The 24,431-nt window shown below is 44.9% G+C and overlaps 2 protein-coding genes across 3 annotated transcripts; one reads left to right on the top strand and one right to left on the bottom strand.

Moving 5' to 3' along the window:
• Nucleotides 1–66: 66 nt before the first annotated feature.
• atl2 (atlastin GTPase 2) lies at nt 67–10,395 on the bottom strand. 2 transcript variants are annotated; one of them, XM_029834830.1, is made up of 16 exons: nt 10,244–10,395; nt 7,165–7,313; nt 6,810–7,022; nt 6,002–6,133; nt 5,807–5,911; nt 5,683–5,733; nt 5,544–5,600; nt 5,379–5,471; nt 4,334–4,472; nt 4,129–4,256; nt 3,962–4,018; nt 3,809–3,880; nt 3,277–3,708; nt 2,595–2,609; nt 2,105–2,441; nt 67–1,916 (listed from the first exon to the last, which is right to left on the bottom strand). In XM_029834830.1, exons 1-15 carry the CDS (start codon nt 10,311–10,313, stop codon nt 2,310–2,312), a joined length of 1,845 nt encoding a protein of 614 aa, XP_029690690.1. In that variant the 5' UTR covers nt 10,314–10,395; the 3' UTR covers nt 67–1,916; nt 2,105–2,309. The 2 variants fall into 2 exon arrangements, with proteins under 2 accessions (XP_029690690.1, XP_003963828.1); XM_003963779.3 differs by lacking the exons at nt 2,105–2,441; nt 2,595–2,609 and having other exon boundaries at nt 71–1,916.
• A 10,165-nt stretch (nt 10,396–20,560) lies between these two features.
• Nucleotides 20,561–23,165, top strand: LOC101074626 (amine sulfotransferase-like). The gene is made up of 7 exons (XM_003963785.3): nt 20,561–20,585; nt 21,302–21,460; nt 21,954–22,162; nt 22,234–22,360; nt 22,439–22,533; nt 22,619–22,793; nt 22,899–23,165. Exons 1-7 carry the CDS (start codon nt 20,561–20,563, stop codon nt 23,018–23,020), a joined length of 912 nt encoding a protein of 303 aa, XP_003963834.2. The 3' UTR covers nt 23,021–23,165.
• The last annotated feature ends 1,266 nt before the right edge of the window (nt 23,166–24,431 follow it).

Raw genomic sequence — 24,431 nt, 5'->3', positions numbered from 1 at the left:
GTAAAAATTCAAACTCATTTTTCTAATTAAATCTGGTTTTAGTTTTTCAAAGAAAGACAAAAAGGATTTATTCATTAGGCAAACATTTTATTCAAAAATAAATTATGAGAGAAATCTTTAAAAGGCAGAAACTCTCCAACCCACCTGTCACAAATCCTGCCAATCTATTCACCTCACAGTTCTGTCTGCAGGACAGACTAGTGTAAATCCTACCAGTAGCAACCGATTCGTAATCAGCGGACTCGTATTGATCAGAAGAAAAGCCACCGTCACATGACACTATAAAATGTATACAAAGTTTATTTAAATATTTGATTCAACTTGCATGCTCATCTATATGTGAACACAGAAAAAAGTACAGTATAAACGGGCGCTTGAGGTGAGAAATGTGGATGGAATCGATGCGCAGAGCTCACACGTGTCGCAAACAACGTAAAAAAAAAAGTGAGTCTTTTGATTGAGTTCATGTCAGTTCACTCACCATGACGGACATGTAGGCCTTTGCTGAAGTGCTGGAGGAACCGATACCACCCAGAAGAGGGTGCTGCGGGGCAGAATCAGCTCACTTACACTCTTACAGTTTGAGAGAAGTGACAGACGCGTCAGATAAGAACATTGATCCCGCTCTGAATGTGACGCTTAGTTTAGCTTAACATGAGCGTGCACAGCTAAAATAATTCACAGGGGGCAGGAACTTCACTCGTGCTCTGCAGCTACGAATGGAAGCAATGCTCTCATCTAGCTCTTGGCAAGGAAGAAAAAAAAAAAAAAAAACACATCTTAGACAAAATATATGAGGTATGTTTTCCCCAGAAGTAAAAATCAAACTTATCATCAGCAGCTACACGTGAGCCAGGGCTGAGCTCTGATGAAAGGCAGGTGGAGACCAAAGCATCTAGCAATCAAGTCCTTCTGGCAGCTCGACTCAAAAGGCCTGAATTCTAAAAGCTTTTCGCTAGCTTAACGCTACAACTCGTCAGCTTATTCCTCGGGTTTTCTAAATAGCCAGAGCAGAGCAGAGCCAAGCGCTGGCAGGTCCGCCACATGATGCTAAAGGCCGGCTAAGAGGAGTAAAAACACATCAGCTGAGAGGCTTAAGGCTTCCTACAGGTTTCTTCGGGGGACACGACCACATAATCTTACAGGTCAACACAGATGAATGCGTCGGGAAATTGATTTATATTGAAAAGTATACAGATCAGAGGATGTTAAATAACCTCCATTCTATCCACGACCAGTCTCTACTTACTTTCTGTTCAGCAGATTGACAGTTTCTTCCCTGATTTTACCAAAATGACACCACGCCAACAATAACCACCCCCTTATTCGATTTCTGAGTCGATTTTGTCATTTGTGCTTTCAGGAAACAAGTAGGAGGAAGAGAAAGTAAAGAGTTCTGACCTGCTGAGTGAACAACAACACAAATGGATTTTAGTTTGCATCCTTTGTCGATAACAGCTCCGTGTGGAGGTGCCAGTTTCCCTGAATTACAGCTCGATCCTGAAGTAAGTGCAGTGCGCTACCAGCGGGGGGGGGGGGTTCTGTAAGTCATGAGGGCCCCCAGATCCTGCTTTAGCGACGCCCCTGTCGCTTTAGTCAGACCAGGGCAGACAGGGGCAGTAGCCACAGGTCTGCGGGGGCAAATAAAGGTGGGGCAGTGTAGAGCATTTGGGGGGGAAGGGTCAGCTTTGGTGTTTTTTTTTTTTAGAAGTTCCACAGTTCGTGTCTTCAGACTGATGGTGTTGAGCGAGTGAGCAGGAGGCGACAAACACGATGGAGGAGGAGGAGGAAGAGCTTCAGTGTGTTTTTAACTTAGTGTGCTGCGCCGCCTGTTCCGTCAAACTGGCTTTGATGGAGTTCACCACCGTCTGTCTGACGTTGTCTTCCATGTAGTGTTCGCTCACTGGCTTCAAAACCTGCAGGACACAAAGGGTTTGAGTGAGGAAAAGGACGATTTGCTTTTCCAAGAAGCAAATACACTGGGAGAAGGGTTAAAAACTGTTAAAGAAAGAAAAGATGAACAAAGGGGTCCAACATGCCAACAACAAAACCCTCAAAATAAAAAATAAAACTAAAATCTGCCACATAAGACGATGTTAATAACCATCTGCACAGGCTTCAGTTCTGGAGATTCCAAGATGGGGCCAGGCCTGTAGGTCAGATGTCCAAACTGTGGGTTCGAGGGGGTAAAAGCAGAAAAACTCCAGCACCGTTCCTGTGAAATTTAACAATAAAGAAGCCAGCAAACTGAATATAAATTCATATAGAAGTGAGTCCAACAGTCTGTGAAGCCGCTGGGCAACCAGTGGCTATTTTGTCTTCTTGTAGTTGTTGTTGAGAGGAGATAAAGCTCGGAGTCCCAGTGCGGATGGGAAGGAGGAGAGGAGAGAGAAGGGCCAAGCCAGGCGGCTCCTGATAGGGTCCAGAAGTCTGGAAAACACCTGAGAGGAGAGCGGGGAGGAACGGGAGAATTAAACCACGGACGAGCAGAAGAGGACACTGGAGGACGTTATGGTGGAGAGAGAAGATAGAAATACAACAGGCATGGGAGGCAGGCAGCAGAAGAGCAGAGAAATGGGACGTGACCCTCTCACCTTTCTGACCATCTTCTGTAAAGCAGGTGGGGAGAAGAGACAAAAGCAGAGGAAGGAGGGAAAGTCAGAGAAGACATGAACGCTGCGTTTAGGGTGAGTCCCAAACAAACGGAAACACACTTCTGAGTAAAAATAAAAGAACAACAAGCGTCTGTGGAGATGAATGATGGACAAACGACAGGAGCTCCAACATACACAAACAGAAGATAGAAGGATGGCTGGATGAGTCTGCAATAAAAAAGGCAACAAAGAGAACTTTGCACGAACAATAACAGCCCTGTTACACCTGAGGGCCAAAACACAACATAAGTGAAATGAAGAAATCCGAAACAATAATAAAAGATAAAATACCCAAATCTCACCAGACATGGCTTTATCACAGCTGTATCACACACGCACACACACCTGCTGTTTACCACAGCAACAAAATACACAACCACCACATTTCCCACAATGCAGGTCTGTCATTTGTGTACCGAAACTGACCTACATAAAGAAAATTGCACAAAACACAAAGTGATAAGGCCTTCTCTGAAATCGTGACCAATGTTAAAATACATAAAACTTAATGAGTTACCCACAGTATTTGTTATTAAATTAATCAATAAGAGGACATCAAAAATCTGATTGCGCCCCCTGGTGGACACGGTGTAAAACAACACAAACACACGCATCTACCCACCTGCTCCCAAAGCGTCTCAGCCACCAGATCTATCATCGTCCCCACCTCTCGGAACTCTCCTGAATACTTCACATATGCCCAGGTGCAGAGAGACAGCAGCGCCACGCCCATGATCAGGTTAGCAAGGGCCGCTAGCGTGCTGAGCCCGATGAAGCCCGTCACTCCAGAGACCACGTATGTCACAAACATGACTGCGAAAAGCGTGGCGGGAGTGCGAGCCGCATAGAAGATGTTCTTGCCCTCGTTGTGTTTAGAGAAGTTGGTGAAGGCCTCGTCCAGCTCCGACTCCAGTTGGCTTTGGTAGCGCTGGCAGAACTCCTCGCCGCCCATTTTCTTCACGGAGCGGAAGAAGTGCACCGAGTGCTCGCGAAACTCTGCGTGGCAGCGCTCCAGGTCAGCCGGGGCGATGTACGGTTTGTCCCCCCCACAGACCTGGAAGGGACAGGATATGACATGTGTGAGGTAACACGTTACATGTTCAGAAAGGCCTGTTTAGCACAAACACGCCGCTTCCTGTCACCCCCCGCCGTACCTTCTCCATGTTCTTACTGTACAGATCTTTGGCTCCTGCCACAGCAGTCAGGTTGTTGGCTTCTGCTGTCGCCTGAACAGAAAATAAACTCAATCATTTCAGAAAACAACATTAGACAAATCAAAATCTCTCCGAGTGTTGACGGTAACAGACCTGCAGCATTGATTTTGGGTGAGGCAGTTCCTCTCCTTGATAGATCTTTATATAAGCCTGGGGGAAGACAAATACAAACACATCACATCACTGCTCTCACAACCTGCTTCCTGTTGCCAGGCCGAAAAGCAACAGCTTTATTTTATACATTAAAGAGGCTGCAGGACCTTGAAGTACTCCACAAGATCTCTGCAGGTCACTTTGTTGCCTCCGATTTCTTTTTCCACCAGTTGCTCTGGAGCCAGAAGGAGAGGAACCAACTTGGCCAACCCTGACTTAAAATCCCCGTCGATGTCTGAAGGGCACAAACAAACCCTGCAAGATGAGCTTCAGCTTTCACTGCCAGACCACAGTCGAACCCCGTCTCCTCACCTCTCAACCTGCCATCAAAGTAAGGGTTGGTCGCCACCTTGAGGCCGGGATGTGGCATCAGGAAGCAGCTGATGCTGGAGAAGCAGGAGTGGATGTGCTTCCTCACATTCTGTAACTCTTCGTGTTGGTTCTGCTTCACCTAAATCAGCAGAAATGTTCAAAATAATTGAAAGGGAGCTTATGATGGAGCTGACAGAATAATTTGTGTATCACAAATACTGTGTATTCACGCAGAGAAAAGCAGATTTGTGGAAGCTAAGAGGTCATAAAACATAAACACAATGTAGATCTTCACACCCGTGGACGCCAATGCCAAATGTAATTAGATACATTGAATTTGTAAGAACATGTCACTATCACCCCCCCCCTTCTGTATTCATTTACAGGTATCGCCGCCTTCAGAGCTGCATAATGACCTCCGACCCCGCTGACCCACTCAACCGGCAGCTTACTCAATATAATGTATTTTTGTATGTATTTCTATGCTCTATGCCCATCCTCTCCTCCCATCCTCCCCTCCCCTCCTCTCCTACCTATTCTCTCCTCTATCTGTCCTCCCCCCTCTCAGCAGGAGGGTCCCCCTACATGAGCCTGGTCCTGCTCAAGGTTTCCTCCTGTTAAAGGGGAGTTTTCCTTGCCACTGTTGCTTGTTTGGGGTTAGGCCCTGGGATTCTGGAAAGCGCCTTGAAACAATTTTGATTGTAAAAGACGCTATATAAATAAAGATTGATTTGATTTGAAACTGCATTTTGTACATTCTTCTACTGATATCACAACAAGCTGGTTAAAGGTTTTCCAAAGCCAATGCTACCGTCTGAAAGTTCACTCAAGCCACAATTCTGGGAATTTTTTTTGGGAAATTCAAAATAAAACAGATTTTTTTTTTTTTTTTTACTGGGGACCATCATCATGTCACCCTCCCCTAAAACTAAACTATTGACATTTTAAGCCAACGTGCATTTGTTATTTATATATGCTGTTAAAATCTTTCAATCTCGCCCTGTAGGTGGTGCTGTTGTGCTTCAGGTATTTTTTCGTGCTTCACCTGAAGTCTTTTCTCCAGGAACTTTTTGCCTCCCTCCAGTCCATATCCATGCTCATAAGGATAACTCCAGTCCCGAATCAGGAACATGAGGGACTGAAACACAGCAACGAAAAACTCACACACATGTGCTCGGTGTTAATCGTTCCCAAGTGTCTTCAACAGTACCTGAAAGGGTTTCTGGGTGATCTCCTCCATTGCCAGCCGGCCATATTCTGTAAAGAGCTACAGGACACAAATACAAATAAGACACACGTTGATTCCAAACAGGCTGGTGGGGCTTTACTCTGAAGAACAAGACAATAACCTGCAGGTGCTGAAGGTCGTCCTCCTGTACATTCTGGGAAAGGTTGTACACCTGGAAGCAAAACAAGAATCTTTGAACAAACTCGGACCTTAATGTTGTAAAGGAGCAGATTTGCAGCAGTTACCTGTACGGAGCTGGTCATTGTGCTGAGGGCAAACACAGTAGCACAGTCCTTAATGGTGGACTGGCTGTCAAACGCTCCCTGAGTGTCGACCAGCAGCACAGCCACCTGATGGAAGGAGATTGATCAACAACTTTATGCCCCCTCACCAGGGTCAATACTGCAAGAGGGGTTTGATCGTCTGTTACAGCTGCCAACCTTGCTGCCATCAGGCTTGTTGACCACAAAGACTTCACTCCAGGCCTGGATTCCTGTGGTCTCCCTCTCACAGCCCCCCCTCCAGGTGAAACCTGTCAGCGGCTCCTCATCTCCTCCCATCCAGGAGTCACCCTGACGCAACACAGACATTAGAGAGAGGTCAGCTGACCACAGCAGGAAGTATTCAAACAAACCACACAAACACTTGATTTGCAAGACAAAGTGTGGAACATGTAAACCTGACTACTTTCCATACGTCCATATAACACAGTGAAATTTGGGGGATGGGGGGGTTTCAGTCTGCGCCTGCTCATGCTCAACAGCTGAGGGGGCGTCTGATCACAATTTCCCCCCTCCAAGACATCGAATAACAAGTTCAACTGAGCATAAGGTGACCGTGGCTGAATGTATGTGGCCAGCAGCTGTCTGAAGAAGAACTGTTGTTATTTATGTCGGGGCAGTCACAGTTGTTGGATGGGCAAGCACAGGCTTCCTGTGTGTGTGTGTGTGTGTCTGGCATATTATACTAGGCCTCTTGATAAGCCTGACTTAATATATGAAACAGGAGCCTCTCTTTGCAGCGTGGCATCTTGGCATCTTTTTTTGCTCGTAAGTGTCTTCCCTGCTGGACTAGTTTATCTAGTTCAGCTTTCACACACACCCTGAGATCAGCAGGCCGCTCACGGCATCAGGTATTTGTGGAGGGATTATGTCGTTCCATGTAAGAAATACTTCATTTTTAATACAGCAGTGGAACATAAAACTGAAAACCTCCGTCAGGCTGAGGGACATGTGACGCAGGTCTGACCTGACTGTGCATGTAGCGCAGCATGAAGTCCAGCAGGAAGGACTTCCCCTTGCGGAAGGCGCCGGCCACAGACACGACAACCACGTTCAGATCCTTCACATGATCCTGCAGCAGGATCTTCTCCAGAGCTGCAGAATCAAGCTCAAAACTGTGCTCGTCCTCATTGGCCAGGACGATCTGGACCGGTCCGGCCTTCTCTTCCTCCATCACAGGCTGAAAATAGACGCACGTCCTCAATTACAGATTCCTAATGACTCAGATGATTAAGCCAATAAAACAAGGCCTGACAGAGATAACATACAAGAAATTTTGAAAAGTGAGAAGTGTCTTTGGTGATTATGTAGTTGCTCCTCACCGTTTCAGCCTCGTCCTCTGTGGAGGGGGTAACACTGGCATCTTGGCCCACGCTGGACGCTGCAGTTCTCAGGAGGAACTCACTGCCCAGGCTTTGGGGCCTCGGCTTACGCTGAGAAATGGATAAGACATCTTCTGCACTGCTCAGGCCTGCAGACACACGCAGAGAAGAAATGAATATAACATCGCTCCACAGCAGCTTATGATCGATCGCTGGCTGCAGTTTACTGCCCGACACACTGAGCTTTAGAGAGATGCTCAATAAAATCTGCCCGGTCATTGATAACCACCCTCTGCCAACTTCATAGTGGTGTTAAGGAGATTCAATGACTTTGCTTTTCCATCATTTAAGGGCCATTGCGTGACCCTCCAAACTAAATGAATACTTATTTCCTGATAAAATGTGGAGATCTTTTCCCAGTGCAGGTATCTGAGTGATCTGACCTCTGGTGCCTGGAGAAGGAAGTCTGCCGCATCTTCACCGGACATCAAGATGGAATCCGACACATTCAATATATCAACGTCATAATTAAGCGATGAGAAACTTCCAGATGCTTTCTTTTGCCAGGCGTGAGTTTGTGTCATGCCAATAAGATTATTTACTCTATTTGCTTTATAAGCACGCCTTTCGGACTACCTGCACCCAGTCGGATCCGACAACAGAAGGATCACTGAAAGAGGCCCCAGTGACATCAAACCAGAAGGAATAATGATGGAATATTATGCTTTTAATTGTACACTTTAGAAAACAACAGTGATGAAATGGAAAACGTCAGGAACAAACTTAAGCGACGTGTCCTGTTGTTCATTCACCCGAGAGGCCGAGGCAGAACGTGAACCCATTCTGTACAAATATACTGAATAAACCTGCCCTCTTCCCCAGCGCAGGGCCGCTAATGTCCGACAGTGATGTTTAATCTAAAAACAATCCTGTCACATAAAAACATACTTCTAATACCAGTTGATATTCTGTGGAATGTGGCTCAGTAAAGCAACTGTAAAAGCGGCATTGTGCTGGTTTGTGAGGAGCCGTCGAGAGCACATGGCTGTTGCTGTAATCTGTTCTGTGCACGTTTCCTTGGCCTGAAAAGGGTTCTGCTCACACCAAAGAGTGTTCTGCTCAGACCCAGCATCAGGAGGAGCCACAGCCTGAACTCATGCAGACCCACTTCAGCTGGGAAACTAGTCTGAAACAGCTGAATGTTGATGTGAACAACTACAACCACTATAAAAGAGGCACAAAAACAGCCCAACATTATCACCTTACAATAAGGTGTTTTACACTTAAACTCACAGGATACCGGACAGAACCAACATTACCAGTATGGATTCTTATCTTCTAGTGGCACAAGGCTGATGGGAGCTATCCAACCATATACAGTACACGCTCTTTCATAAGGGTCAAGTCTGAGAAATCCCTGTAAACAGCATGAAAGGGGCATTTCCACAGAGATATATTCAGTCTTCTACACCTCAGTTATGACGGCCTGTCTTTAAATATGCTTGGTAAGAATAGAGCGTCTATACGAGCTAGCCTACATCGAAACGCCGCCCCACATCAGCTCTGCCCTCCCTGGACTCCTGCTCTACATCTGAGCTTGGCTTTAATTGCTTCTTTAAACAAATTACTTAGCTGTTTAAAGCACGAACGAACAGCTACTTTTGGTGTGGAATCAAGTTAAATAAAGAGTCATCTGTTGGATCATTCGTTTCAGCTTTGATTCAGACTCGAACTTGGATATGAAAGGAGGATTTCGGCTTCAGACACTGATGCAAACAACAAAAATCAACATCTCAAACTTTATGGGGTATTTTATAAGGGCAGAATCTACTGCTGATGGCTCAAATCCAAAAACACGGATGAGAGCCGAGGGGGGCAAAAGTTCCATCAGTATGTGTGAGGACAAAGTGCAGTTCAGGAGCAGCTGCTGCGAGCTAAAAGTTTTGCCAGAGTCGGTGAAACGGTGTTGAGATAAGAGGAACTCGATCAGATTCCTGCATCGGTCTTCGTCGACGAAGGACAGAATAAAACCGTCATGTCAACTAAAGGATTAACACTACTTTTCTATAACTCTGTACAGAAATTGGAAGCAGAAGCAGGCAAAGCCTTAACACACGATAATCCTTGCTAAGCAGTGGAAACTCAACTTGCCCCTTCCATCATTTACAACTACAAATAAGGGCAAATTAGAGTTTCCCCCAGACCTGCTGAGCCATTATTATGCCATAAACAGCGCAATCTGCAAAATATGGTGAGGGATGTCACTCATTAAACCCCAGAGATGGAAGAATGTGACATCCTTGACCCAAACAGATGAACAGAATATTAATTAACAGTACTGCAAGTTTCCTTTTTAAATTGGCCTTCTAATACAAGTATATATGATTTTAACCAGACTTTATATTATATTTTTAAATCAACGATAATAAATGAGCTTTTCCTATAAAAGTGATGGAATCTCAGACCCATGATCACTTATTTTGTTCCTCTGTATAAAAAGAGGTTAAAATGCGCCCCACAGCCTGTCGTGTAGGTCGGTCAGCCCATAATAGTCTTTAGAATCAACGGTGATTATCGGGATTAGCTGAGCGAAGTGTGTGTGAGTGTGGGTAGCGGCAGGCGAGCCGCTGTACCGCGGACACTTTCGAAGTTGAGAGCCGGCCGAGGTGGAGCAACGGGCGGCTTGAACGGCGGGAGCTCGCAGGACCTCCATGCAGGTGTAAGTGGCGGCCTGAGGCGACAGGTGTCGGGGTTCGAACCTGAAGCACAACAACAGCTTGGCGGGGACGAGCCGCACACGCGTGAATAACGACCTGCTCGGTTTTTACTCTGTCTCCAGGCCGCGCTGGAGACATTTCGGGGCGGTAAAAAGGTTACGGCAGCGGGGGTGCTGGTGGGCAGGACACCACGGGGCTGCCACCGAAAACAGATGGATCCGGCTAACGGAAAACACACTTCGCTCCACACAAAGACGCCTGAATTTCAAGGAAAACAAAGGGATAAAGACGCCGAGTCGACCCCCCCACCGCCACTGGCGGCTCCCCGTCAGCCCAGCGCCCGTCGAGGGCGGCAGATTTACCTTCGTCACGGTCTCTGCTGCAGTTAGAGTCGAAGTGATTTCGGTTCCTCAGCCCGCTCACCTCCGCCATCTTGGAAACTGACTCCAATGTCTGACGTCACGGCCGCGCTTTTTCTTTTTTCTGCTGTCGCTGTAGTTCACGCGACACGCTGCCGCACCGAGGTTAACGCCGGCAATACGTGCAGGCGCACGTCTGAGCAACTACACGAACACGCGCACACGCACATCTGAGCAACGCATCAAAAGTGAGAGCAAGCATCTTTAGCGCCGCCCGGTGGCGTGGCTGCAGTAAGAAAAGAAGCTTCTTTAAGGGATTATGAACGTTGAATGTCAATAATTGTTAAAATAACATTGTACCAATAACTGAAATGAATCTTAAGTCGAATCCGCTCCTACAGCTGATTTCCAATAGGAACTGTGAAAGTGTTGCTCCTCAGCAGTTTTAAAATAACACCAAATATAAAGACGGTGGTGGTGATGACAATAACCCAAAGCTCTCAGAGAAGAGCCTCTTTTTCAGAGGTTTCTGCCACTAATATCATCCACATGGACGTTGGTTCCCCACCCCGTTGATGCCAGTTTGCAGGAAATTGTATTGATTTCCTCAGTTAAAAGTTCTTAAAAGATTTTTTTTGTTCTTGTTTGAGAAAATGCAATAAAAACTAATTTAAGGAAATGCATGAAAAGCTCCCAAATATAACACGTCAGAATTAATAAATTAGAGGTCTATCTTAGTGTGTGTTAGCTACAGACAAGCTAATCCATATGATTTTTTTAAATTATGATCATTATATTATTGGTTACACAATGGATATTTTATAGGTCATGGCTGTAATGTTTCCTTAGTAATTAAGTGCTGATTTAATGATATATGCCACTTGCTTTTGTCTGATTTTTTTTAAATTACTCAATTAGTTTAGCATGTAAATACAGTAAACATGTAGAAAAAATGAATAACTCCTAAAAGATAAGCAACGTTTAAAGGCTTTAAAAAAATCTTCTCTTTTTAATAGATCCAATAGTTTAATGATGTGTTTGGCAGGTCTTTAGCAGAGTTATTGAACAGTCTTTATGGGTTCTCCTCCTAACGATTTGTCTGTAAAGGCAGGTGTGTGTTTGTCTGTTTGCATTAGCTGTAGCAGAGTGTGTTTGCACAGAAATTTAAATAGTCAAGCCTGTGCTGTTTGGACAAGCCAATCACGTGATTAGGCTGCCCATGGCAAACACACACACACACACACACACGCACGCACGCACGCACACACACACACACACACACACGCACGCACACACAAATTTGAGAGACACAATGAATGAATCAAAGGTGCATTTGAAACTGGCCCAATAATCGGGGGTCTGCTGATATTAAAACTGCTCCAGAGAAATTTCTCCAGCACCCTGCTGGAGATCCTGCTTCTCCAGTCCGGGATTATATCTGACATTTACGAGCTTCTGAAAGACGCTGTTGTTTTCCACATGCAGCAAGGTGTGAGGTGGAAAGTGTTGAGGTTAGGTGTAAATACCTTTATTAGTCCACCCTCTTTCTCCTGAACAGACCCAGAGGTCTTTTTTTTAAAAGAGTGCAGATGGAGACATGAGCAGCGGTGTTAATCTGTGTCAGGGAACTTCTATTCTTAGCTGCTCACCATCGCCCTCCAGAAATATGATCGACACATGTGACGACAGGCCCTGGTAAATTTAGAGAAAGGGTCGCAGAGCAATAACTGCCCCCCAGTGGTGTGTTTGAAGGAACATTAAAGTGTACAGTGTCTGGGATTCCCGCATCAAAGTGAAACACCCGTCTCCACAGAGCCAGTTTACGTCAACGTTCGCCTCCAACCCGTTCCTGAGCATGATGGCGCTCGCCCTCTAGCGGTCGTCGCGCGGATTACACCAAACACGCCACAAAATTTGACATACAAAAAGTGATCAGTTTAAAATCTAATAAATGTGTTTAGCAATGTTGTTTCTTTTTAAAAAATTGACCTGACTAATTGTTTAGGATTAAGGATTTTTGCACTGCGTTTCAACGGGATTATAATCTCACTATTATAATCCTGATAATCTATCCTTTATTTATAAAATACTGCAAATAACCTTGTGAGTATTGTTGTAGGTTCTGTTGGCATCGAGGTGCATAACACTAATTTTCTTTTGTATATACTGAAGAATTGAATCATTTAAATTTGAGAAACCCTTCCATATTTTACCACAAGGTGGCGGTGTAAGATTGAGGTGATGGAAAATCGACAGAGGGCACAAAGTCACACGAGAAGGCGATTATTGTTCGCTATTTACCGATTCACCCACTGGTTTATCAATCAGCACATCTGAATACTGATTTTGAATATATAAATAACCAACTTTATTTATTTTGTATCTTGTATTATTTTAAGACAAATTTGAAAAAATGATAAAGAAGCAGAGCTATTCTAAGCTGAAACATAGTGGCTCTGCATTGGGCTAAGAGGTGGACGTTGGCAAGGTGATCCCCTGGTTACTGATGTCTCCAGGACTCCTCTGACAGGCAGGGAGGAGGCTCTGAGCCAGTCCTGACGGGACCACAGGAGGTCTCATCGCTCTCTCCACACTTCTGCTGTCAGGAGTTTTGTTCCTTCAGCATTACTCTGAGGCGAGGCCCTGCTTCCCAGGTAACCACAGACCGCTGAGCTTCTGCTGCTGGAGGGGAACATGATCCAACACAGAAAAGCCAACTCCTCAGGACAGAATCAGCTGTCCATATGCACCTGAGGGACACTCCTTTGAAGACTGCAAAGATGGACTAAAAGAGGATTAAAAGAAGCATTTATGTGAAATGGAAATACTCCTCTGAACAGAGGAGGAGGCTTATGGTACCAGTTGGCATCCAATTACAAGGTTTTCCTGGAATTTCTGACTAGAAAGATTCCTAATCGTTCCCAGCCAACAGAACATGAAGACTCGGAGGATCCACACCCCTTTAATGAAACATTGAAACATTGATTGTTTACATCATTTCCCAGCTTCTTATCAATTTCTTCTAAATCATTTTATTGAACCTCGTTAAAATTAAAATAATCATTAAAAACAAAAACAGTTCACTGAGCACATGCAACACTTATCACTGAGTGGACACATTTCACTGATGCTAAAGTTGTTTTTCAGAGCTGACTGTTCTTGAGAGATTTTTTTGATTTTTCAAAACTCAATTTATTTGTCATTACAAAAAACAAGAACATGATCTAAGCAAGCATCATTCATTTGAGGAGGCCTCCCAAGACTAGCTCCTCCTCCAGACATAGTTCATCTTTTGGGTACCATGTGCTTTTAAACTCTTCAATATTGGCCTAGTCAGCGCTCTCGAGCCGAGACCGAACCTTTAGCAGCAGTTTTTTGAGGCGGTACAGTTCCTGGTTAGTGAAAGAGGCCTGGCTGAAGCTCCCAGTCTTCATAAAGTACTTGGTGGACTCCTGAAAAAGCTGGAGGTCTGGAAAGTAGTCCTCCACCTGTACAGACCTCATGCCCTTTGTGGTCCTGAGGAGACCTAATCTTGGAAAGAGACTATCCACTGTGCATCTCCACCTGCATGTCATCATTATCAGTGAGAGTTTCCTGTATGTCCCGTGAACTGTTGCTCTCCTGTGTGTCCAACAAGGAGCTTTTTGTACTTTGTGTGTCCATTGGGGTACTTTGCATGTCCTGTGGGCTGAGTGTGTCCTGTGTGCTGTGTGTGTCGTCTAAGCTGTGTGTGACCTGTGAGATATGTGTGTGAGGTGAGTTGTGTATATCTTGTGTGCATTGTGGTGGGGAGGTTGTGTGACTTGATCCTGCCGTGTCCTGTTTGTCCTGTAGGCTAAGTGTGTCCACCGCTGGTTCGAAGGCAGGAGACATTTGTTTCTCACAGTTTCTTTGCCTGATCATTTTTTTACCTTTGTGTCTGTATTCTTCTGTTTGATTGACATGTTGATACTGTTCTCCTCCACTCCAACATCCTCCATGTCCAGGACGGTCTCAGCCACTCTTGTGGCCGTCTGCTCCACCAGCTCTCTGGTGAGACGCTAACTCCCCATCGGGGACACCACGTGCCGTGTCGGCTGAGCTCCCGCAGCAATAAGTCGTTCTTAAGGAACAGAGGGACGTTTGATACAATCACCTTTTTAACCGCGTTTGACAGGGAAAACACCGGCGTTAATTCACCATTAACGACCACCCCAGCCACCACCAGTTCAATGGCCTTTTCAGTGCTGTCCACGAACACCACCACCGCGCTGTTCATCCTGGAAGCGGACTTCACGCTTCCGTGCCCCACAATCTCCCCCACAGCCAGAACGCACTCCTCCACGGACACACCGGTTGGTGAAGAGAGTTTGACGGCGTGTCTGCAGGTGAGTTTCTCCAACCCAGAGACTCCCGGCGCCTCCGCCATAACTGGCATGGCGACCATAGCCGCCAAACAATTGCACCAAAGACAGTGAATAAACGACCAAAATTACAAATTACAAAATGTGCTCCCCAATGTCATTAAACACCAATCAGTGTGACAATAAAGATCAGAATTTAAAAACAAGTTTGGAAAAAACACTTATATTTATCATTCACTCCCGCAGCCAACACACTCACCACGCTCAGAGAGAGAGAGAAAGGGAGGGAGAGCATCTCCTCCATGTTCTGTGTTGTCGAATGCCTGAGCAAAGAAACATGAGCCTTAATTGTGTTTCATCAGGGGAATCAAAGCAGGGCGAAACATTCATTGAGACTTCCTTTATTAGACTACAGGCTGATGGAGAAATAATTGGCAGAGAGGGGGTGATAAGTTGGAAAAAAAGAGGAAACTAATGGAGAGATGAGGGAGAGACAGGGCTTGGATGAAGGTGTTTGATCAGCCAGTTTTGGACCAGAGAGGAGTTAGAAACTCTGAGGACAGTGAACTAAAAGAGAAAGGGACAAAGTGGCTCCTCTGTTGAAGCTGTCGAGCTTGTTCTGCAGGAAGGAAAATAAATCCATCTTTCATACTGACACAGAAGAGGTGTGAAACTGGAACAGCGCTACAAACAAGCAGCAGCATCAGATTCATCTGCTCTATTTACCGTATATTAACAGCTGCTGATTGGAATCATTTCAGAATCATCATTAACTTTATCAACTGTTGCAGCACCAAGAATGGAATGTTTAATCTGCTCACCAACCACAGTTATCAAAGAAATATCTGCTCCCACTTATGAGCCAGTAAATATTATAGACATGAAGACTTTAAGAAAGTTTTGGAGGGACTGATGTTAATAATGTTGACCTGATGTGTTGGTCTGATCAGAGTATTCACACACACACACACACACACACACACACACACACACACACACACACACACACACACACACACGCACACACACTCTTTCCTCCAGGGGGTGTGGGTGAGAGAGGAGGGTGGTGGTGGTAGTGGTGGAAGAAGGAGAGTTGTGGAGCACTGTGTCTAATCAGCCTTTCTCACCAGGGTCAAGACTTTCTGTCTGGGTCCGCAGTGCTCCCTGCCACCAAAGACTTGCCCATTCAGGCGCACAATGTCCCTGTCAGTCCCGACAACACTTCCTGCCTCTGCTGGCTCCAGCCCTCGCAGGGATACACAATATTTCACAGCTCGCAACAATGGCCTGTCTGCCTGCACCCACCATATGGTTACTATGAGCCACAATATTGACACACATCACTAATTATTCAAAGAGCAACGATGGAGAGAAAGGCGGGCCTTGTTGGTTTATGTTGATGATGTAAGTAATGACACAAGTTCTGGTTCTCACATGATATTTCTAATGAGCCAGAAATAAACACCATTAATGACTTGCTGACAGCAGTTTACTTTACTTTACTACTTATCCACGTGTAAGTAACAGAAATAATACTCGTGTGCAGCACAGCAGCAGATGTGAATGTCTCCTGCTTCAGCCTCGGCATCATTATCAGGAAAGTTATCGGATCAAATATTGTCTGCCCAGGTATTCTCTGATTCTTTAATGGAGCTTCACCATTTCAATCCCTTTATTTAATCTTCGATATTGTCTGGAAAGAGGCAGGAGGAATCACTTGTGCCTCAAATTCTTTAATGCTTTTAAAATACCTAAAATTTAAATTGGTTTCAGATCCAGGATAAATTTCAAACTTTACATCTCCACACATGTGTTTTTTTGTTTCATTCAACAGAAATATCAACAGTGATTAACAGAACTTCCAGTTTATTTAACACCTGGAGCAGCTGAACAGCCAAGTTAATAGTGTTGAACATCAAACCAAGCTGATGGTAGCATCAACAATAAAGACCAACAGACCAGATCAGTCCTTTATGGAGCAGTTAGAAGAATATTGAAATAATCTGCTAATAGGACAATGTTGGAAGGGATGCTAGTACGATTCCCATATTTTTCACTACCATTGCCCTCATAAAGACTCCAGGCTGCCCCCACCAGGCAATGTCCTCTTGTTTGTGGGAATGTCCTCTTGTGCAGCGGGCCATGACAGGCCCATGTTGGGACCGGCCTCGGCGCTCTACTCCACAGAGCAGTTGATTGACAGGCCCCACAGAGGGGTGCGGGATTCCTCATATGTCTGTCAAAAAGCTGCTGTGATGAAGATGATGTCAGGGAGGACAGTGACTGTCCCTCCGGGTCCTCTGCAGCTGGTTAATGTTAGCTCATTGGCTGAGAGCGTTGGTGGCCGCAGGTCCACATGTTCCTGAGAATTTCTAATTCTTCTTGCCATGATGTGCTGCCACATCTGGACAGGCAGAGCCGTGCCATATTGGCTGCCATCTGCCACACGGCAGAAGCAGAAACAGAGGCACAGACACACAGTGTGCCCAGAAAGTGTCCATTTTACACATGGTCATAAATAGTGTAATTCATGGCTGTGAAACAGCAGGTGTTTAAGAGCGCTGAGAGGAATGAAGCGAAACCGGAACCTTTTATCAGCTGACAGACAGATTTTCATCTCCTGGTTGCCACATGAAGCTCTGTGAACTGCACACTGATCACAGTGAGACACAGAACAAATGGAGACTTGCTGCTATTAGATAGAGAGAGAGAAATCTTCATATCTTTCCTTCAGCCTAAACTTCTGTCCTTGTGCATCTCACCATCTGTCTCTTCAGCTTTATCTCTATTTCTGCGCCTCCTCTGTCCTCTTCCTGAGCCAGGGGGACAGTTGTGAAATGAATGTCACCCCTCTAACAATGTTACTTAGGGGAAATTGACTCTTTAGCCTCTGTGCTGTCGACAGCCATATGCTGATCTTTCATATTCCAGAGATGTGAGAGGAGGGAGCCATTACAAGTGTTAAAGTCAGAATTACAGCCCTGCTGCCAGTGGCGGGAGGAAGAAGAGGCCCCTTTTGTCACACACAAACACATTTAAAGCTTCCATCACTCCTCCAAAGTGCTCTGGATCCAGGAGGCATCACATTAATGCTGACTTTTTATTCAAACTTCTTTACTTTTCTCCACTAGCTTCAGCCTTCAATCATGGCTTCATTTGCTTCTCACACATCAGAATCAGAAGCTCTTCAGGCAGCGCTGACATCTTATTTATATTTCATACTTTTATCATCTCCTGGTGGTTAATTAAGCGGTTCACTGCTCCTGTGTGAAAATCTACAGAGAACAAACTTTTATGTCTTTGCAGACTTGTGCTGATATTTTGTATTTTGATGACCTCTGATCATCTGAGTCCAGTTATTCAGCCATATCATTTCATTGGCACAAAATATCTACACAAGTCTAAGTGGAGATCGTCCAGTTAGACAATGGCAAAGGAATGGATCGCTCATAAATCTTCTTCATCTTCTTAAATAATGGAAGACTGGAACAACAAGTTGTTTAATAAGTGAATAATACTGCTTCATCTTCAATTTTTGTGGAGGATGTGGAGGATGTGGAGGATGTGACTGATATGACGATGTTCTCTCTCTCCGCTGTGACATTCAGGACGTCTGCTGACGGACCAACTCATGTGCTGCTCATAATAAAGTGAGGGAATGACCTGAGCTGTGGTGGAATGACAGCAAGTCCGGCCATCTTCCTCTCTGAAGCTCATCTTTCCAGCTGGTGGAGCCGATGGTCCCATATGAGTCCATCAGAGCTCTTATGTAAGTTTGGGGTGTTTGCAATGAGCTCAGGCCCACGTCTCAGATATGGCGTGTTGCTGCTAATCGCTGGTTTGGTGTGAGGCGGACAGATGCCCGCTCCAGCTGGTACGGGGGGTTTATCGGCCGGTTGGAACACAGGTCCTCACACCCCTCCACTGTGCTGGCCACTGTCGCTGTGTTTAATGAGTCACGAACTGCCTGTTTGTCTTCTGCTCCCTGCTGTTTCTGCACTCCCGCTTCCAGGACAATCCCTGAAACACATGCTGCTGCGCTCCACAGAGCAGCCAGACAGGCAGGCTCAGCCAAACGCTTGGAAAGAACAAAGTTGTTAGTTTTTATTTCTTTTGTTTCCTCCATCCAAGAGAGGGATGGCATGTTTTGCAATAATGCTGCCGTTTCAGATGCTGTGCCTGACCTCGCCAATATGGCTGCTCTGAGAAACCAGCGCCCAATTGAAGCTTCTGACAAACAAATAAATGACTCTGTAATTGGCCAGCTTTGTTGGTGGAGGCGATGGCTCCTCAGAAAGTGTCGTTCAGCATTTTGCAGTAAATAGTCGGACTATGACAACACATGGCAGACGTGAACAGAGCTGAAACTGCCACACTGATCAAACAGGGGCAGTTGTTGTTGGACAAAGATTTGTTGTAAAGTTTCGAAAAAGAACTTTTAGAAAAATGTGAACTTCCACTATCTGTGTCAGGGTTTTGAAACATTGTGTTGGAATAATTCTGTGTTTGAATCTTTGTGTTTTCTGCTTGTGCACTCAGAGAGGCCTTCTTCTTGCGACACAGGTCACACAGACAGTTAGCGTTCCTTAGGGGGGTGTAACAATGACTGAAGTCAGCCCATAAAAGTCTCCTGTTCAGTTTGGCTCCATTCACTCGCTGCCTCCTGCCAAGCTGGGCTCTGTCAAACCAGCCAGTCTCTCTAACAGCTTAATTAGCAGAAAGAGCGACAATGTCAGAGCCTGTTTTAACTCAAATAAAAGCAAGAAAGGAACCAAAAGCTGTTCTCCCCACCTCTTATTGTCCCTTTGAAGCCCACGATAACAGATCTGTGACTTTTCTCTTCAGTTTATTGCAAATAAAACACCATTAATACACTCTTACATGAGGAGCCCGACGGCCCAATGATGGAGCCACAAGTAGTTCTTGGCTCTAAGGCTCAAGAGGCTCAAGAAAAATTAAAATTGTAATTTAATTTTTAATTTAATTTTAAACACTCACATTGGGGGGGGTGAATGGTGTGTGAGAAAATAGTGACTTCAGGACTGCTGATCATCGCATTCCAGAAAATCCTTTACATGTCAAGCAGAAGTCTTTCCTCTGAACTTTATAAGATTTTCACTTTTTAAGATCATGGTGATGGCGGTGACAATTATGCATTTTGTATTAAGATGCTACTGAAGTTCTTGATGCCACAATTAGATCATGTGAGGAGGTTCTGCACCTTTGTCCACCATGCTGTCTTTGAACCTTCACTCTCACTGAAAGCATCTTCATGCTTCATGCTACTTGCACACTTCCTCTCTGAGTTCTGGCATCACTTCTTTAAATGCTTCAGCATCTCTTTATATGTCTGTGACATTAATCTCTCTGGCTGATGGAATCCCATATTTCCATATCGTCCTGCTGGTTTTCTTTTATCTACAGTTCACATCAAAGGCTGACACTAGATTGATTCTCATGTGAACAAAGGAGGAGGCGGAGGTCCCCCCTTGTGTTTTATAAATTTAACTTTTTAATAATTAAAAGCTTTGTATTTAAAAAAAAAAAATGTTAAAGCAATAAAAATACAGTACACATAAATATTTGTTTGCAGGTCTAAGGATTCTCTTTCAGCTTGTGAGTTTGGAATGTGCAGTAGAGAAGTATCAAAGAGAAGGCACACCGTAGAGAAATATAATCTTCCTGCAGCTGGCTCTTTATGATTCTTTGAACGGTTTTCCAACATTTAAAGAAATTGAGGTCTTTTAATTTCCCATCAGATCATTACTGGGAAAAATAAATCATTTACAAGAGTGAAACCATTTTACAGGCATTTAAAGAACAATTTTTAACAAAATATAGACATTAATCAATGAGGAAAATTATGGAGAAGTCAAGAAAAACAGGTTAAGCAGAAACAGAACCTATTGCGTATTTAGTGGTGACAAAGCAGCCATGACTGTAAACTCTTGGTGTCAAACTGGAATGAATCAGAGATATGGAGGAGCAGCACCAGGCAACATGTAAGTGAACTTATTTATATCTGATAATCATCCACACGGTCCTTTCTATTTTTAAATGTTGAGGAGAAAATGAACATACAGACCAGGGAGAAAAAGATAACTATGACAAATCATCAGTCAAGGTTCTAAATCCGGAGGAGTGGTGGTGTTGCTTCGCTTGTTTATCAGTTCTGGATCTTTAGATTCTTTAAACATTTAAGCACTCCAACAGGAGCTGAACCGGTTTGACTATACTTGCTTTGGCTCGTTGGTACACATCCAGACATGATTATACAGATCTGCTGCACAGTATCGGTGCAAAGATAGAAGTGAAAAACAGTTAATCAGTTCAGTTCACAACACTTCAGATCTGGAGAATTGAAATTACCAGGAGGAAAAATGATTCTCAGCATCAAGTCAAGTTTGTCATTTGGATTTCATTCATTATTTGTTCTGGATTTATTTCTTCAAGAGTTTGGAAGCATGAATGTGTAAAGAAATCTCACCATGGTCTGAAATACTGAAAAAAAAAAAAGAAAAAAACATTTTAAACTTTTAAATAATTTCTCAAATAAACCTACGGACCAGAAAGAAAAAGATAACTCAGAGAAACCATCGGTCAAGGTTCAAAATCTGGCCGAGTGATGGTGTTGACAGTGGTTCTCAGCATCAGGTCATGTTTGTCATTTGGATTTCATTAGTAGTTTTTCAAAAGTATAAGATGTCATTTTTTTCAGCAAACATGGACTCTCTGGACATGATCACCTCGGACCTGTTCAGGTACAAAGGGATGAACTTTCCAGTCAAAGAAAAACTGCGACCCAAGGACATTGATGCGCTGAAGGACTTTGAGATCCATCCTACTGACGTCTTCATCATAACCTTCCCGAAATCAGGTCAGCTCATTCCTGCATTAAAAACTTTGTTTTGTCTAAGAGTCAGTAGAAAAGTAATGTTGCTCGTATAAATGTGCTGGGAACATACTTTTTCAACAGTACACCACACATAGAGACTTGTATAATGTCTGGTTGACAACTGACTGGACAAACACCACAAACTCTGCAGGATGTGGTGGAACAACATCTGGACTGTGTGCACGTCATGATAGTGGTACTGCACAGGTTGCAGGAAATGACTATAGAATGAAACTATGATACCTGGGTAATTAAGTGGTATTGAATTGCATTTTTATCAACTATTGTTTGTAATCCATCTGACATGATCAGGAAAGGTGGTTAAGTGAATTATCTAGTTTCTCCACTTCTGTCAAAGATGCCAAACCAACAGGTGCCCAAACACTGGACAGGTGTTGGTTCCCTTTACAGCTTTAGAGTGCCGTCTAAATCCAGGTAAATGTACAGTGAGGAAGAAAATTCATTTTTTCTGTAGGCACAGTGTGGATGCAGCAGATTCTGTCTCAGATCATGGAGGCTTCACACCCTGGATGGGCTGAGGACGTCACCAACAGGGCCCAAATTCCCTATTTGGAGGGAAGAACTGTTGATGACCCATTCAGAGACAGGAAAGAACCTCGGGTTGTACGCACACATTTGTTTCCTGAGCTGTTGCCCCATGGAGTCAAGGAGAAGCAAATCAAGGTGATATTAAATGCTCTTGTCAACCATCACTTGAATTACTGCTAACAACAGAAGTTAATGATTTCCTTTAGGTCGTGTATGTTTTGAGGAACCCCAAAGATGTCCTGGTGTCCCTGTATCACTTTGCCCACAGTTGGGTTTTGATGGATTCTCCTACAAGCTTTGAGGTGTTCTTTAAACAGTTCATGGATGGCAAACGTAAGTCCCTGTGTTTCACTATAACTCCACACGTCTGTATGTAATCAGTTATGTTTAATCTACATTGTTCTTGAGCAGAATTTGTTGGATCGTGGTTTGCTCATGTCAAACAATACGTGGCCGCTCAGGAGCAGCTAAAGATCCACATTGTTCGTTATGAGGACATGTTGAAGGTGTGGAAGGTTTTCATCATTTGGTTTCACCTCATAAAAGCGGGAATTAAAGTTGGATGAAAATAGTCCTGAAACATTTTGACAGGATCTGAGAAGGGAAGTTGTGAAGATCTGTGCTTTCCTGGGAGAAGAATTGACAGATGAAGCCATTGATCGTGTTGTGGAAGCATCAACATTCAAGAGCATGAAGATTAACCCCAAAGCAAACTACAAAGACTTGGTTGAAACCACCGTTTACACCACAGCAACCATGAGGAAAGGTTGGTTTTCTTCTCTGATTCATCATATGATAGCATATTAGACTTTATATCTAGACACAAACACACTGCTACCTGTAATTCTGTGACTTTTCTGTGCATAAACAGGTGTTGCAGGTGACTGGAAGAATCATCTGACAGTGTCACAGAATGAATATTTTGAAAAAGTCTTCATAGAGGAGATGAGCGAGTTTCCTCTCATCAGCGATATTGAAAGTCTCCTTCAATGAGCTCCCAGTTTCAGCTCCTTTCTTCCTCCCCAATCTTTTCTTGAAAAATAAGCAGAACCAATTTGACTGGACTCAAATGTGGAATCCAGGACAGACAAGTCAAACTTTTAAACTTCTAATTCTCAGTTGGCAGCAGCAGACAGTCATAAGAGGCACCTCACCAGGGAGGCGTCCAGGGGGCATCCTAACTAGATGCCCAAGCCACCTCATCTGGCTCCTCTCAACGCGGAGGAGCAGCGACTCTACTCCGAGCTCCTCCCGGATGGCAGAGCTTCTCACCCTATCTCTAAGGGAGAGCCTAGCCACCCTACGGAGGAAGCTCATTTTAGCCGCTTGTACCCGTGATCTTGTTCTTTCGGTCATTACCCAAAGCTCATGACCATAGGTGAGGGTAGGAACGAAGATCGACCGGTAAATCGAGAGCTTCGCCTTTCGGCTCAGCTCTCTCTTCACCACAACGGACCGGTGCAGAGTCCGCATTACTGCGGACGCCGCACCGATCCGCCTGTCGATCTCCCGCTCCATTCTTCCCTTACTTGTGAACAAGACCCCGAAGTACTTGAACTCCTCCACTTGGGGCAGGATCTCCTCTTTGACCCGGAGAAGGCATTCCACCTTTTTCCGGTTGAGAACCATGGCCTCAGATTTGGAGGTGCTGATTTTCATCCCAGCCGCTTCACATGCGGCGGCGAACCGATCCAGTGATAGTTGGAGGTCACGGGCCGATGAAGCCAACAGGACCACATCATCCGCAAAAAGCAGAGACCTGATCCTGAGGTCACCAAACCGGATCCCCTCAACACCATGACTGCACCTAGAAATTCTGTCCATAAAAATTATGAACAGAATCGGTGACAAAGGGCAGCCCTGGCGGAGGCCAACCCTCACCGGAAACGAGTTCGACTTATTGCCAGCAATTCGGACCAAACTCTGGCACCGATCGTACAGGGAGCGGACAGCCCGTATCAGCGGACCCGACACCCCATACTCTTGGAGAACCCCCCACAGGACCCCCCGAGGGACACGGTCGAATGCCTTCTCCAAGTCCACAAAACACATGTGGACTGGTTGGGCAAACTCCCATGCACCCTCGAAGACCCTGCTGAGGGTGTAGAGCTGGTCCACTGTTCCACGCCCAGGACGAAAACCACATTGCTCCTCCTGAATCCGAGGTTCGACTATCCGGCGGACCCTCCTCTCCAGTACCCCTGAATAGACCTTACCAGGGAGGCTGAGGAGTGTGATCCCCCTATAGTTGGAACACACCCTCCGGTCCCCCTTCTTAAAAAGAGGGACTACCACCCCGGTCTGCCAATCCAGCAGCACTGCCCCCGATGTCCACGCGATGTTGCAGAGTCGAGTCAACCACGACAGCCCTACAACATCCAGAGCCTTAAGGGACTCTGGGCGG

This window comes from Takifugu rubripes, chromosome 4, assembly GCF_901000725.2.
Source record: "Takifugu rubripes chromosome 4, fTakRub1.2, whole genome shotgun sequence".
Lineage (NCBI taxonomy): Eukaryota > Metazoa > Chordata > Actinopteri > Tetraodontiformes > Tetraodontidae > Takifugu > Takifugu rubripes.
Note: the sequence above shows the minus strand (reverse complement) of the source record. Positions and strands in the feature narration are given on the sequence as shown.

Bases quoted from the DNA above. Each gene is read 5' to 3' on its own strand.
- atl2 (XM_029834830.1), bottom strand. From the start codon at position 10,313: ATGGCGGAGGTGAGCGGGCTGAGGAACCGAAATCACTTCGACTCTAAC. The intron at 6,134-6,809 runs GTCAGACCTGCG...GTGTTGCGTCAG, and splicing joins TGCGCTACATGCACAGTCAG to GGTGACTCCTGGATGGGAGG. The intron at 5,472-5,543 runs GTACTGTTGAAG...GCTGTGTTTCAG, and splicing joins TCACCCAGAAACCCTTTCAG to TCCCTCATGTTCCTGATTCG.
- LOC101074626 (XM_003963785.3), top strand. From the start codon at position 20,561: ATGGAGGAGCAGCACCAGGCAACAT. The intron at 22,361-22,438 runs GTAAGTCCCTGT...GTTCTTGAGCAG, and splicing joins ACAGTTCATGGATGGCAAAC to AATTTGTTGGATCGTGGTTT. The intron at 22,534-22,618 runs GTGTGGAAGGTT...ACATTTTGACAG, and splicing joins GTTATGAGGACATGTTGAAG to GATCTGAGAAGGGAAGTTGT.